This window comes from Oreochromis aureus, linkage group 13 (assembly GCF_013358895.1).
Source record: "Oreochromis aureus strain Israel breed Guangdong linkage group 13, ZZ_aureus, whole genome shotgun sequence".
NCBI classification, from domain to species: Eukaryota; Metazoa; Chordata; class Actinopteri; order Cichliformes; family Cichlidae; genus Oreochromis; species Oreochromis aureus.
The window spans coordinates 837,324-851,179 of NC_052954.1; the positions used below are offsets into that span (position 1 = coordinate 837,324).

Below are 13,856 nucleotides of genomic sequence, written 5' to 3' on the forward strand. Positions count from 1 at the left end.
ACCCTCTCCACTCGCTGTTTACAGACTGCATACTTTCCAGATGGCCACAGGTCAGGTGGTATATCGTGATATATATCGTTATCGTGATATAAAATAATTCATATCGTGATAAATATTTTTTCCATATCGCCCAGCACTACTTCAGTCTATTGTCCTCTTTTAGCTAACGAGGCTCTTGGTGATCTGCTCAAAACAAACTGAGTGGAGAGACGAGTCATCCAGATAAATGACTTATCAGTATCGATCACGTCCAGCGTCCCACCTTTGTGTTAGGCGTCCAGCGCGTCCCGCCGCCTCAGCAGAATCCTCTGCAGCTCGTCGTCTCGGGTTGTTGTCGGAGACGCTGCCTTTGGTTGTTGTACAGTTCTGTTAAAATTCTCCTGGTCAGTTCAAACCAAACACAGTAATACAGATCAGGACAAAGAAAAGAAGCAGCTGCATTACAAACACGTATCTGCGTCTTGTTAACATTATCTACAGTGGAAGTATAATTAGGATTTCTTCTAGTCTTCATGTTGTATTTTTAGCATGTAAGTAGCCTCTTTAAATGTGGCACTGGTACTCTAATCTCTGACTTTAGTGTATTTTCATGTTAAATTGTATTCTGAGCACAACTTTGTATGACATGAAAAACAAACAAGTAATTTCAGATGTGAAAACACAGTGAAAGTTCAACTAGTAAAATATGGCTTGTGAGGACGTTTGATTGTTTTAAAGCCCCATTACCATGATTCCTTTAAGTTCCTGAATAGCAGAATTAGAGGGCAGCTTCTCCATCTGATAAAAGGAAAATAGGAGGAAAAAGATGGGTTTGGTAAATAAACAGCAGTCTGACACATTATACTTATTTTTCCTCATTCAGCACTTAGAGGCTAAACTGCACCTCTTACCACAAAGACGAGACACTGTAGGCAAGCACAAGGAAGTATGCTTTCTACAAGAAGCAAATATGTCAACACACAATCATTTTGAGTCACGTCAATTTTCCCATCCTCATTATTTATAATTACCTTGTAGAGCAGGTCCTAATGCTATCTAATTTGGCTGAGCTGTTGAGGCGGAGGAACAAGCAGACTAAAAGAAGTCTTCGCCATATGTCATGTTTTATCAAAACAACACGCTCTTAGATAATTCCCCACACTGATGGGTTTGAGAGCCCTGAACAATATATGCTCAATGTACAAAATCTCAGTGAGGTCTGAGAACAGCGGACGCCTGCAGCCAGCGGTGCAGTTTGGCAATTTTAGCAAAGATGAGAAGTTGTTTTCTGCCACATTCACATGTGTCCATCATCCTTCCAGCCGTATGTCCACCGTGCTCCCCTTTCATGTTCCCGTGTCCTGTATATTCTGTCTTTAGCTTGGTGAAATGTCTGTGTGGGCGCCACTCTTTCGTTTGTCCAAATAAAAAGTTGACCAGTTTTCAGTGACACAGAGGTCACATTTGTGTGTCAGCTGCTGACATTATAAACTCAGTTTAACTCCTCAAACGACGCAGCATTAATCTCAACATGGCTCCATCATGAAACAGTATCATCAAGTCTTTGCGGATCCTTTTTTCTATGTAAAAGACCTTAGTGTCAACTCCACACCAAGTTTATTATACATCTTTTATAACCCACTTTACAATCACGTCTCTCTGTTTTCTAACTTGTGATCTTAAACAGTAGTTCTAGTAGTTCTGTGGCTGTTCTGTTGGTAGAGTGGATCATGTCATCATGCTGTATGCAAAGAAATCTGAGGGTAAAACTTTGGTCTGACAGTATGGAAGGAAAAAGTGAATCTCACAGCAGAAGCAACCTTGTTACATAGTTATGCACGAGCTAATAATTACCACAAATTACAGAAGGCTTCAGGAAATTGCAGTCAACACAAGAACTGATAAGAAACAGTGTTTCATTGTTGAAAAACACCGCCAACACAGTGCTGCAGTATTACCAAATACTATTGGGATCTAATACCAAGAAAATGGGCAGCACGGTGGCACGGTGGTTAGCACTGTTGCCGCACAGCAAGAAGGTCCTGAGTTCAATTCCACCATCACCAAAGACATGCAGTTAGTGGGGATAGGTTAATTGAAAAAACTAAAATTGCCATAATGTGAATGTGACTGTGAATGGTTGTCTGTCCCTGTGTGTTAGTCCTGTGACAGTGTACGCACATTGTGCGACCTGTCCAGGGTGTACCCCGCCTCTCGCCCTATGACAGCTGGGATAGGCTCCAGCGCCCCCCACGACCCTGAAAAGGATAAGCGAATGGATGGATGATACCAAGAAAATGGAGGTTAAAAGCATCCATCAACTGGCACCCTCATATCTTTCTGATCTGTTACATTAGTACACTCCTCCACTGAGGTCTGCGGATCAAATGCTGCTGGTTGTCCTGAGGTCCAGATTAAAGCACAGAGGAGATCGGGCCTTTGCTGTGACTGCTCCTAAACTGTGGAATGAACATCAGGACCTCCCCAACACTGGACACTTTTAAACCCGTCTGAAAAAACACTTTTATTCCATGGCTTTTAAATCAGAGTGAATGTGATTTATTACTTTTATTTATCTTATTTCTCACTCAAATCTTCTAATTTTAAGATTCTTTTTCTTAACTCTTATCATGTCTCATTATGTTTTTATTTCTTTTAATTAATTATCTTAATTGTACAGGACCTTGGTCAATGGTTGTTGTTTTAAATGTGCTATATAAATAAATTTGACTTTGACTTTGGCTTTAAAAATCAAAAACACAGCAAATCATGGACCACGTCAGGGTTAGGTTACCTGTTTCCTGGTCCTGTTAGGTGACTGGTTCACAGGTCGAAGCTGAACACCTTTCTTAATCCTTTGCATCATTTCCTCCACTGCCTGCTGCCTGACATCCACTTCTGGCAGTGAGTGACCACACACACACACACACACACACACACACACACACACACACACACACACACACACACACACAATGTTTTTATAATGTCTCAGCTGTGGAGAAATGCAAAACACCTTGAACCTGGAGCAAGACCTGAGGACAGAGGCAAAAACACCTGCATAGATTGTTCACTATAAAGCACCTTGAGGCAACTGTTGTTGTGATTTGGCGCTACATAAATAAAACTGAATTGAATCATATTTAGTGATTTTAGCAGCAGTAGGTTAGGAACACCGTGAGTTTAAATGATTTTTAGAAGCATGTTAGCATGGTGTAAATGCATCAAAGTCATAATTAGCTCTGCAACTGAAATAAAGTTCATTCAGGTTGTTTTTAAAAACACTAAAAAGCCAATCAGGAGTGATTGATGATTTTTTGTTTGTTTTGCACACATATCAGTCTGTCCTACATGACTGAGAATTGTGGAGGTTGATTTGGCTAATGATGAATAATTGTTACTGAGGCTGCTAATTTCAAAGTATTCAAAGTACACGCAGGACATCTGTAGTGTGTAAGAGTACCAGAATTACTCTGGAATCAATTTTGACTCTCTGTGTAAAAACACACACTATTCAACTATTTTTCATCCTCAAGTTTTCAAAGGACAACAAAAAGTGTAATTCTACAATAAAGGAGTCCATTCTCAAAGCAATGTGAATATTTAATTTTCTAACATCAAACATTCAGTGGCACACACAATGGAACAATTGTCACTTAAGATGTCTTTAAAATGTCACACAAAGACTATTTTGTGTTAAAGTAATCGTAAAATATTTTTCTCCAGTACTCAAAGAGAGACTATTATTCAGGTGTCAGAGTAGAAGATCCTTGGGTTGCACCTATTCAGCCTTGTATGCAATTCCAACAAATTCCCTGTGTGCAGTGCTCAATTCAGCCAGCACATATTCAAAAACTATTTTTAAAAAATGAGGGCACAGTTTAAGCCTATTCAGGCAACACAGATGTCCTACCTGCTCCAACAAGTCAAGGCTTTCAATTTCTTTGCACAAATTAAAGAATTTAACTTCCTGACCTAAAAGGCCAATGATGAAGATTTAGAGTTTGCATTTCTCATGGACCATTTGGCATATGTGTTTGTTCTTCTAATGTGTGAGTGACGTGTGGTAAAAAGGGTTAATATGGAAAAAAACTGAAATGCAAAATCAGAATTCAAAACTCCTGAAATACATGAAACAAAGAGTCTCAAAGAGAATGAAATACAAAATGAACATGCATCGCACAAAAAACAGAAGAGATTTTCCCAAATCAGGGCAATCAGGAGATAAAGAGAATAATCGTTCTAACTGACATGCATCAAAATATAAAGCAAACAGAACAAGGCCTTTCTGGATCTTTGGCCATATACACAGTGGTGTGAAAACGTATTATTAAATATTAGTCAAGTAAACACAAAATGCAGTTTCTAAATGAAGATGTTTATAATTAAAGGGAAAAACCCAAACCTCCACGGCCCTGTGTGGAAAAAGTGATTGCTCCTGAATCTAATAACGTGCTGGGCCACCGCAGCAACAACTGCAATGCAGCATTTGTAATAAGTGACAATGAGTCTTTTACAGCACCAGTGGAGGATTTTTGGGCCACTCATCTTTGCAGAATTGTTGTCATTCATCCACAGTGGAGCGTTTCGAGCATGAACAACCTTTAAGGTCATGCCACAGCATCTCAGTTGGATTCAGGTCACGACTGTGACTAGGCCAGTCTAAAGTCTCTATTTTGTTTTCTTAAGCCATTCAGTGTTAGGGTACCTTGGTTATTGACCCAGTGTTTTGTGTTTTGGAGTCTTGTTTATTCATCACTATGTTCCCTGTGTATCTTGTGTTTCCTAGTTCAGTTTGCTAAAGCTTGAGTTTTTGCAGTATTTATAGTTTAGGTTGTTATTTGGTCGTGATCATGTCTTTGTTTTATCTCTGTGTCCTTCCACCAGTGTTCCCGTGGTTAGGTCTGTCTGGTCTTCATGTTTGTTCCTCCAGCTCTGTCATCCCCTCACCTTCTCGCCCCTCCCTCTCCTCCCTCTGTTCCCTGGGTTTGTGCATATCATCTCTGTGTGTGTGTGTTCCTCGTACTTCCTGTTTTAGTTTGACAGTCTGTGTGTTCCATGTTCAGCCCTGCTTCTCCTGTCTAGTTAGTGTGATTACGTTCAGCTGTGTTCCCTCCTGTGGCTTGTTCCCTCATTTGCCCTTGTGTGTATTTATGTCCACATCACCGTCTGTCCTGTGTCGCAGTCTCTCTTACCCTCCGACTGTGTGTTCTGCCTGCTGTTTAGTTTCCAGGACGTGTAAGTGTAGTTTTGGCATTCCACCAATAAAGCTGTGTTTAAGTTAGTGAGAAAGTAAGGGACGAGAGAGCAACACACAGAGACGTGACTGGATCGGAGAGCAAGTTGGTGTTAGTATCTTGCCCAAGAATATCTGGCATGTAGACTGGAGCAGACAGGGATCGAACGACCAACCTTACGATTAGTAGGTGACTACAAGTGATTACAAGTTAGTACAGCACTGTCTTTGACGTGTACCTGGTGTCTTGGCAGAGTCCTGTTCCACCAGCGGGATGTCGGTTCTGATGCCTCTTCTCTTTCGAATCAGTGACACCAGTGTGCTATATGGAAAGACACAAATACATTGTTCAGTTAGTTGTTATTTAGGCTACTAAAGTTTCCAGAAACTGTTCACTTTAGGGAAAGTACTGCTCAAATCTAAAAGTGAGTGAAAGAAGCGGTCATATTAAACACCCTGGTAGTGATTTCAAATCAAGGTAAACAAAGCATTCCTGAGATAGCTGAGAGCTATAACCCCTCCAGTGTGTCCTGGGACTACCCTTCAGTGTCAGCTCGGCTGGAGATGCTTGAAACATCTCACCTAGAGGTGTGCAAGAATCACTGGAAACGGCTCCTTTCAATGCAAAGGAGTGGCCAACGTCATTTGGAGGAAGCTTATTTAGACTGTTTGTGTCTGTGATCTTCTTTCAGTCACTACTTTTCTCTTAGGTGATGGTTCATCAGTGCTAGCAACAAGCCAGCTACTCCTCTCAAACAAAGCCCCCAGGCTTTACTGTCATTGCCCATGTGTGGTGCCCAACAAAGATTTCAAAAAGGACTCTGCTCTTTAAAATGTTAAAATTCCCCGAATCAAATAAACCCTCTTGTTCACTGAAGAAACCTTCATCCTAGGGCACACACGTATAGTTTCCAACTCCAAGGTGGAATGAGTTCAGCACCTCTCCAGAAACCTGGTTCTGGGACCAGAGTCATGCACCAAAGAGTGCAATGGATGGACTCTATATAGTGCATTTCTAGACTTACATATTCTACTGAAGTCCTTTATCTACCTCACCTTAATGGTTCATTGAAGTTAATTTAGCTTGACCCTAGCCTGGCCAATAGGGTCTCATTAGTGTACTCCAGTGCCCCTATCCTGGACAGGGTGTTCATGTCTCTTTGCTGAGGTCCTCACAAGAGTCCAACAAACACATTGCAGAGGAAAGTTCCCATGGTTGGTCTGGCTTGTGCTCCAAGTTATTCACTTCATTTAAAAATCACTTTGAGCTTTGCCAGTATGTTCAACAACTGCACTCCTGTCTTTACACTGTGGATTACCTGCTCTGTGTGGTTGCTGTGATCAGCTCAGTCAACAATTTATTTCCCTATAGTCATTTTACTGTATAATTACTCCATCACACTCAAAGACTTTCACACATTGATGATGTAAAGAGTAAACTGTATGTGGTCAAACCTGAGTGGGTTCGTGGTTGAAGGCAGGGCTGGAGGAGGTGGAGGAGGTGGTGGTGGAGGTGTTGGAGCTGGGGGTGGGTTGGTAGCTGCCTGAAGCTTTTTCTGGAGCTCTTCAACTGGCCCATCAATCACATCCAGTTACAGTACCAACACATCACCAAGGACAGAAATTTTTAACTATTATAGTAAACAACTAATAATCTTCCAAGCTGGCAAAAGCCACGAAGAGAATTTCAAGGTCACACTTTAAATCAGTTGTGTCCTTCTGTTGAAACCTACGCACACACAGTGTGCTCTCGACACTGTTAGTGCTGTTTCCATTCTCCACTATGCCCCCTTCCAATATTGTTCGACCTCACCTGTAAACCTCAGATCCTTGACCTCCAGTTCAGCCTTGGAGCATTTATTGCTGTACTCCTTCTTCTCCTCCTCCAAGAGCTCCAGTGTTTGCCTCAATGCCATAAGCTCCCTCTGAGTTTCACTGTTCCCCAGCATGTCCTCCATCGTCTTTATCTGAAGATGGCCCAAGCACACAGAAAATATTTTTGCTACAAAAGATATGCACACTAGTTAAAATCAGCGTAACCTTAAACACGTAGCATATTTGGTTACATTTTAGACAGAATTGTACATGTCGACTGACAGAATATTATTAGTTTGTTTGGCTTTAAAATGAATTTTTGGGTCTCATTTTTTAAATGATTTGCTACATTGTAGCATAATACTGCAGACAAACTGAAAAAAGTTTACTTTGAAGAAACCACCTCTCCTCTGATAATACGCCGTTATGGCAGCTAGCTTCATGAGGTCATGGCCTTCAATGCTTTGCTGTTTGTGCGTTACTGTCACTGGTGTTTACATTCTGGGACTTTCTGTTCGTTCTCCTGCTTTCATTTACAGCTACAGATAATAATATAATAATACAAACTAGTCCAACGGCTGAAATTGTTTCTCTCCTCAATGAAGAAATACACACATAGATACACACAAATCTATGAAATGAATATCCATCAAAGAAAAGAATCTGGATGACTCTGATAAACCAAGTGCCAGCATAGTGCTGGATATCACGGTTACAGCTCCCGTGTTGCTAATTTCTCATAATTCTCATTGGACAGCTGCCAGTTGACATTCAGTCATCTGCTGCACAAACCCAGTTCCTTAACCAGTGTTTTAATTGTTCCTCAAATGAAGGGCATGGCTCACCTCCACCCCAGAACCAGAAAAGATCAGTGATCCCTCTCAGCTCTAATTGTTCTCCATCAGAGCCAGAGGAGGAGGGAGAAAGGAGGAGGCTATTCAGCTGCTTTTAATTATTAATCTGGCAGGTCGTGGCCCTGTGGTTGTACTGCCATGGCTCATGATAATTCACCAGGCATTTCCACTCTATGTAATTAGTCAGCTAAATAAGTCGTGTTTGGATGCATACAAATTAAAAGCATTGTCCAAGCAAATTACAGAGATGCGCTGCCTTCACTGCCTAACACTTTTCTTCTGTTTTAAGCATTAAAGAGTTATTTCTGACTGGCACCACAGTCTGTTCTTAGGTATAGATTAGATTCTGCAGTCTTTAATACAAACTACCACAGCAATTAATACACAGCATTATTTTTATTTACTTTGTATTTTTAAACTTCTATTATTCTTTATACTGTTATTCATATTTAATTGGCTTGTTTTTCAAATGTGGCAAAATATCATTCCTGTTCATTACATGGTTATCGCTGCATTGTTGGCAGAATGAGCCAGGATGGAAACTAATAGAAACATATCCAAGTTCTGTTTTTTCATGATAAAAACATAGATATGCACTAGCAGGCTAACTGAGAACAGCTGAACTGTTTCAGTGTAGGAAGACTAAAGGCTGGCATCCAAAACACAGAGAAATTCCATCAGATCCACACAATGTCTGCTAATCTGGAGGTTATTTTATCTGACCAACCAGCTTTAAATAGTGCAGCCAAGGAGCAGTGAGTAATGCTACTCATCTTTTTGTTGCCTTTTACACATCTGTGTGGAGAAGACAGTTTTTAGTGAATAAGTATATCTGAGTTCAGATTTTCAACATTCAGAACTTTCTTTAAAACAAGAAATTCATTATTTTAACAAGACTATTTCAGGCCACATACAAAACTTCTTCTATACCAGACCTGGTTCTGGTGCTCCAGCCTCTGTGTCTCCAGTTCCTCTGTCAGTCTGGTCACCTGGCTGAGGGCATCCTGCAGAGCCTGACTCGGTGAGGAGCTCTGCATCAGGATCTGACTCTGTCTCTTCAGCTTCTTTTGCTCGACCACCATCTGGGAAAACACCATGAAGAGGATGGAGAATAAGAACATGGAAGACTGTACAAACAAACAAACAAACAAACAAAAACTCACAGCTCTGGCATAATTTTCTGCCTCTGTCCTCAGATCTCGCTCCAGGTTGAAGGTGTCGTGTAAAGTTTCATATTCCTCCACAGCTAACTGAGACACTAGAAGAAGATTTCCACAGGGAGAGATTTGTGCTTTTTTGGGCAACAAAGTGTTGGGACACTGTGTAAAATGTAAATAAAAACAGCAGATATGATCTGCAACTCTCATAAAAACTACATTTTATTCAAAACAGAACACAGAAACTTACACAACTTCAGCCTCATTCACACAAGCATAAGTGCTTTCTATCCAACTTTCAAACACATTAGCGCCCATGGCAGTGACAGCTTTCACACATTGGTTTTAAAGCCACATGTGTTCCCATCCAAATATCGTCTTCTATGAAGACCTTGTACATTTCAGCAAGACAACGCTAAACCACATACTGCAGCTATTACAACAGCCAGGCTTTTAAGAGTCCAGGTCTTCTGACCTATCAGCAAACGTAAACAAATCGGGACCAACCAGCCTTTCTTTGACATGTCCTCAGTTTGATGTTACTCACTTTGTAAGTTAAATATGGATTTATGAGATTTCCAAATCACCGCACAGTGTTTTAGATTTAGATTTTACACAACTTCTTCCGAATTGGGGTGTGTGTGTGTGTGTGTGCCTGTGTGTGTGTGTGTGTATAGCACTTTTCAATAGAAGGTGTATTTAACTGTGCTTTATGAATACATTTTCCTGTCAGTGTATCAACGATCAGTTAATCAGGACACTTTTTGTATTTACTTTGTATCAAATTATACTTATGCTACACTGACTCTTTGTACCCAGTAGATTAATAATTAGCATTATATTAATAAACCAGTAAAAACACCACATTAAAATGCAGCACTCGAACCTCTGTGATATTTCCCCAGCAGCTTCTTTTGCCGAAGTGTCTCCGCAATCAGAACAGTATTATCATGTTTCTCCTTCAGCAGCTGTAAATGCAGCGAGGGACAGAGTAAAGACACATCACAGCATAAAAACAGGTTTCATGATTTCTGTTTTACAATAACCACTTTGGAGATGGCAAAATAAGGAAATGGCAAATGGACTGGTACTTATGTAGTGCCTGTCTACTCAGGCTGAACACTGAAAACACCTTCAACGACATGTCTCATTCACCCAATCACACACAAATCCATACAGTGCTTCTTATCTACACCAAAGCACTTTATCTAACATTCACACATCACTGGGATACACCAGGGGGCGGGGACAAACCATCTGATTGGTAGACAACCTTTTCTATCATATTTACAAGCTTATTGTTTATATGCACAGCTACCTTTCCTAAAAACGCAGCTCATGGGAACGAGTCTGACTTATTGCTGGCTATGCGGACCAAGCTCTTGCAACGGTTGTATAAGGATTAAATGGCCCGTAGCAATGGAGCAGACACCCCATACTCCCAGAGCACCTCCCACAGGATCCCCCGAGGGACACGGTCGAATGCCTTCTCCAGGTCTACAAAATACATGTAGACTGGTTGGGCAAACTCCCATGCACCCTCAAGTATCCTTGAGATGATATTGAGCTGATCCAGTGTTCCGCGGCCAGGACGAACACTGCATTGTTCCTCCTGTATCCGAGGTTCGACTAACAGACAGACTCTCCTCTCCAGCACCCTGGAGTAGACTTTCCCAGGGAGGCTGAGGAGTGTGATTCCCCTGTAGTTGAAACACACCCTCTGGTCCCCTTTCTTAAAGATAGGAACCACCACCTCGGTCTGCCAATCTAGAGGTACTGCCCCTGATCTCCAAACAACACTGTAGAGGCGCGTCAACCAAGACAGCCCTACAACATCCAGAGCCTTCAGAAACTCGGGGCGGACTTCATCCACCCCAGGGCTCTGCCACCAAGGAGTTGTTTAACTGCTTCAGTGACCTCGCCTCCAGAGATAGGTGAGTTTCCCCCTCGTCCCCAGACTCTGCTTCCTCCATGGAAGACGTGCCAGTGGGATTAAGGAGGTCCTCGAAGTATTCCTTCCACCGCCCGACAATTTTCTCAGTCAAAGTCAGCAGCACTCCACCCACACTATACACAGTATAGTGTGGGTGGAGCACTGTCAGTACATATCAACTGCCTCCGGAGTCTCACAGGCTAACCAGGCCTGGTAGGACTCCTTCTTCAGCTTGGTGGCTACTCTCACCTCTGGTGTCCACCATTTGGATCGGGGTTACCACCACGACAGGCACCAACTACCTTGCGGCCACAGCTCAGTGCAGCGGCTTCGGCAATGGAGATGCTGAGCATGGTCCATTTGGACTCAATGTCCTCAGTCTCCCTCAGAATGCTGTTGAAACTCTGCCGGAAGTGTGAGTTGAAGATCTTGGCTGTCGGAGGGGTGTTTTACTGAGCTTCAGGTTGTGGAAGGGTAGTACAGTTTGAAGCTGGAGAATCTCTATAAGAATGTCCCATAGAAGCTAATTCTCCTAACTTTTGGTTGCTGTTGAAAGGATAAAGTTGTGGTATATCAGTGGTTAGAAATACCATTACTACTTTAGTATAACACTATAACACAAAGTCAGGGCTGACCCGGGACCATTGTTGTGAGCCACAGTGCGCAGCATGAAGGTCCTTTCACAGTGGACGCGTTCACTGTTAACTAAGAGCGAAGGATCCAAAGTATATTGCGCTGGCTGTTTTTTTGCTGCAGCTCTGCATGTACTAGATGCGCCTGCTCCTTGTCGTTTCAAAGCACGTATCTCTCTGACTTTATGTCCTCTACAGGAGTTTATGTTGTATTATCTTCAAATGTTCAATAAAAACATGTATCGCTAATTCACAACGAAGAAAGCTTTGTAACTATCCCGACTAGTGAAGACTGTGTCATTTCCACAACGCTGCTCCTTCTCGAGGTCCACAGAGCCACTGAAAAGGCTCTGGAGGGAGGTCCCTGTATAAAGCACGTAAACCTGTGACAAAATATTCACCGAACTCGGACACGCACAGACTGTTTTCCTTCGTGGTGATGAAGGAAAATGCTAGGCTGGCATGTAAAGGGGCAGTTATCCTTCCAGGACCTGAAGCTCTGTAAAGCACCCCTCCAACAGCTAAATCCATCTGTTCTCTGATTGGATTGTTTCATTGTGATTGACATGACATTGACCAATCAGCTGAAAGGAAGAAAAATTGGGTTAAAATTTGTACTTGTAAGTTGAAATCCACACACAGCCAGGCAACCAGAGCACAGATTTTTATATGTAGTTTTTTGTTTGCACCTGTAAGCAGACCTTAACAAACAAAACTGTAACTTGTGTAAATATTTTTTACAAACACAAATTCTCATCTATAGATGCACAAACAAAAGATTTTCACATGTTTTTGTTAGGTTAAGGCTGTGTGCAGGCAGGAGTGGTGGTAAGGAGGACCCAAAGTGCAGACTCTCGGAGGCAAAAAGGTGAACTCAAAAACAGCTTTAATGCTGAACTCAAAGTAACAAACTTCCAAAGTGCAAAATAAACTCAGGCAAGCAGACAGAAACACACAGCATAGTAAACGGTAGATCGCGACACGGACACAGAGAAACACAGGGCTTAAATACACAGAGGGAGCAATCAGGGAATGGGCAACAGGAGGGAAACACAGCTGGGGCAAATCAGGCATAACGAGACAAGGAAGCAAAACCAGATATATCAACATAAGACATGGACCTTCAAAATAAAACAGGAAACATAACACAGACTGAACTTACAGACACAGACTCACAGGCAGGCACTACAACAGAGGGAACAGAGACATGGGACCAGGGCAGACACAGACACTGACTGGACATGGGGATATAGCAACTAAGGATACACAGAAACGCGAACTAGACAAGGGGATACAGCTGACAGGGGAGACAGAGCAACTAGAGAAGACAGAGACATAAACCATAAGACAGAACTCAAAGAAACCAAAGACTAGAAATTATAAATAATATAATAAACCCAAAAACCCTGGGTCAACGACCCAGGCATCCTAACAGTTTTGGTTTAAAGGTTCACAACGAAGCATTTGATTTACAAGCACAAAATATTTATGACCACAGTTTGAGCCCACAGACATGGTCAGTCCTAACATTTAACTTGACACATGACAAACCTCTGCCATGCACAGTGCAGCTGCACACACAGTGTGGGTCCCTTTCTGTCCTCCGTGCTCATGTGTCACTGTTATTATTGTTAGGAAACAACAATGCAGGGCCACATTTTGCACATATTTACTAGTAAGAACTGGGAATCTCAATTCAAAGTATTAACAACAGGGAAAAACAAATATTAAATACTTACTTCCTCCTTGGTCGCCCTCAGTTGTTCTCTTACTGCCTCAAGATCAGAGAGTGCTTGATTTTTCTCCTTAACTGTCATTTCCAACTTATTTTGCAGCACTAAAAAAAGCAGCACAGTTAAACAATGTTGTGGTGCACTGACTGTACAACTGTCTGTGGGTTAACCTTCTGAGACTGAGACTGTAACTATTTTTCACACCAAAGTCTGGGAAACATTACATGAACTAATTCACCATTTCTCCAGTCACTAACCTGTAGCATTAAATAAAATGGCTGATAGTAACTGTCCCCTCATTCTCAGGAAGAACCGATCTCTTCATTGTTTATTAGCAGCCACCCTGTCTTTGTTTCTTCAAGTAAGAACATTTATTATGTAGTGCCAAACCTCTTTGAAACACTGATCGGCTTATTTCTAATCTTTTTGATAATACAGAATGATTGAAACAGAGTAATTCATTCATACAGCCGTTACATTCTCGTTTTTTAGTTTGCGTTTATACACCGTGCCAAAC

At 41.7% G+C, this 13,856-nt stretch overlaps 1 protein-coding gene across 5 annotated transcripts in view; it reads right to left on the reverse strand.

Annotated features, from left to right (window-relative positions):
- The window catches only part of shtn1 (shootin 1), a 35,032-nt gene that overhangs the window by 2,707 nt on the left and 18,469 nt on the right, over positions 1-13,856 (reverse strand). For 4 of the 5 annotated variants that reach the window (XM_039621519.1, XM_039621521.1, XM_039621520.1 and 1 more), the window contains 10 exons: positions 13,346-13,443; positions 9,928-10,009; positions 9,048-9,142; positions 8,820-8,966; positions 7,029-7,182; positions 6,671-6,785; positions 5,455-5,537; positions 2,774-2,877; positions 727-777; positions 263-380 (listed from right to left, as the gene is read on the reverse strand). In XM_039621519.1, coding sequence (XP_039477453.1) covers positions 270-380; positions 727-777; positions 2,774-2,877; positions 5,455-5,537; positions 6,671-6,785; positions 7,029-7,182; positions 8,820-8,966; positions 9,048-9,142; positions 9,928-10,009; positions 13,346-13,443 — 1,040 coding nt within the window. In that variant the 3' untranslated portion in view covers positions 263-269. The remainder of the gene's footprint in view (positions 1-262; positions 381-726; positions 778-2,773; positions 2,878-5,454; positions 5,538-6,670; positions 6,786-7,028; positions 7,183-8,819; positions 8,967-9,047; positions 9,143-9,927; positions 10,010-13,345; positions 13,444-13,856) is intronic. The other variant, XM_039621518.1, reaches the window with a different exon arrangement.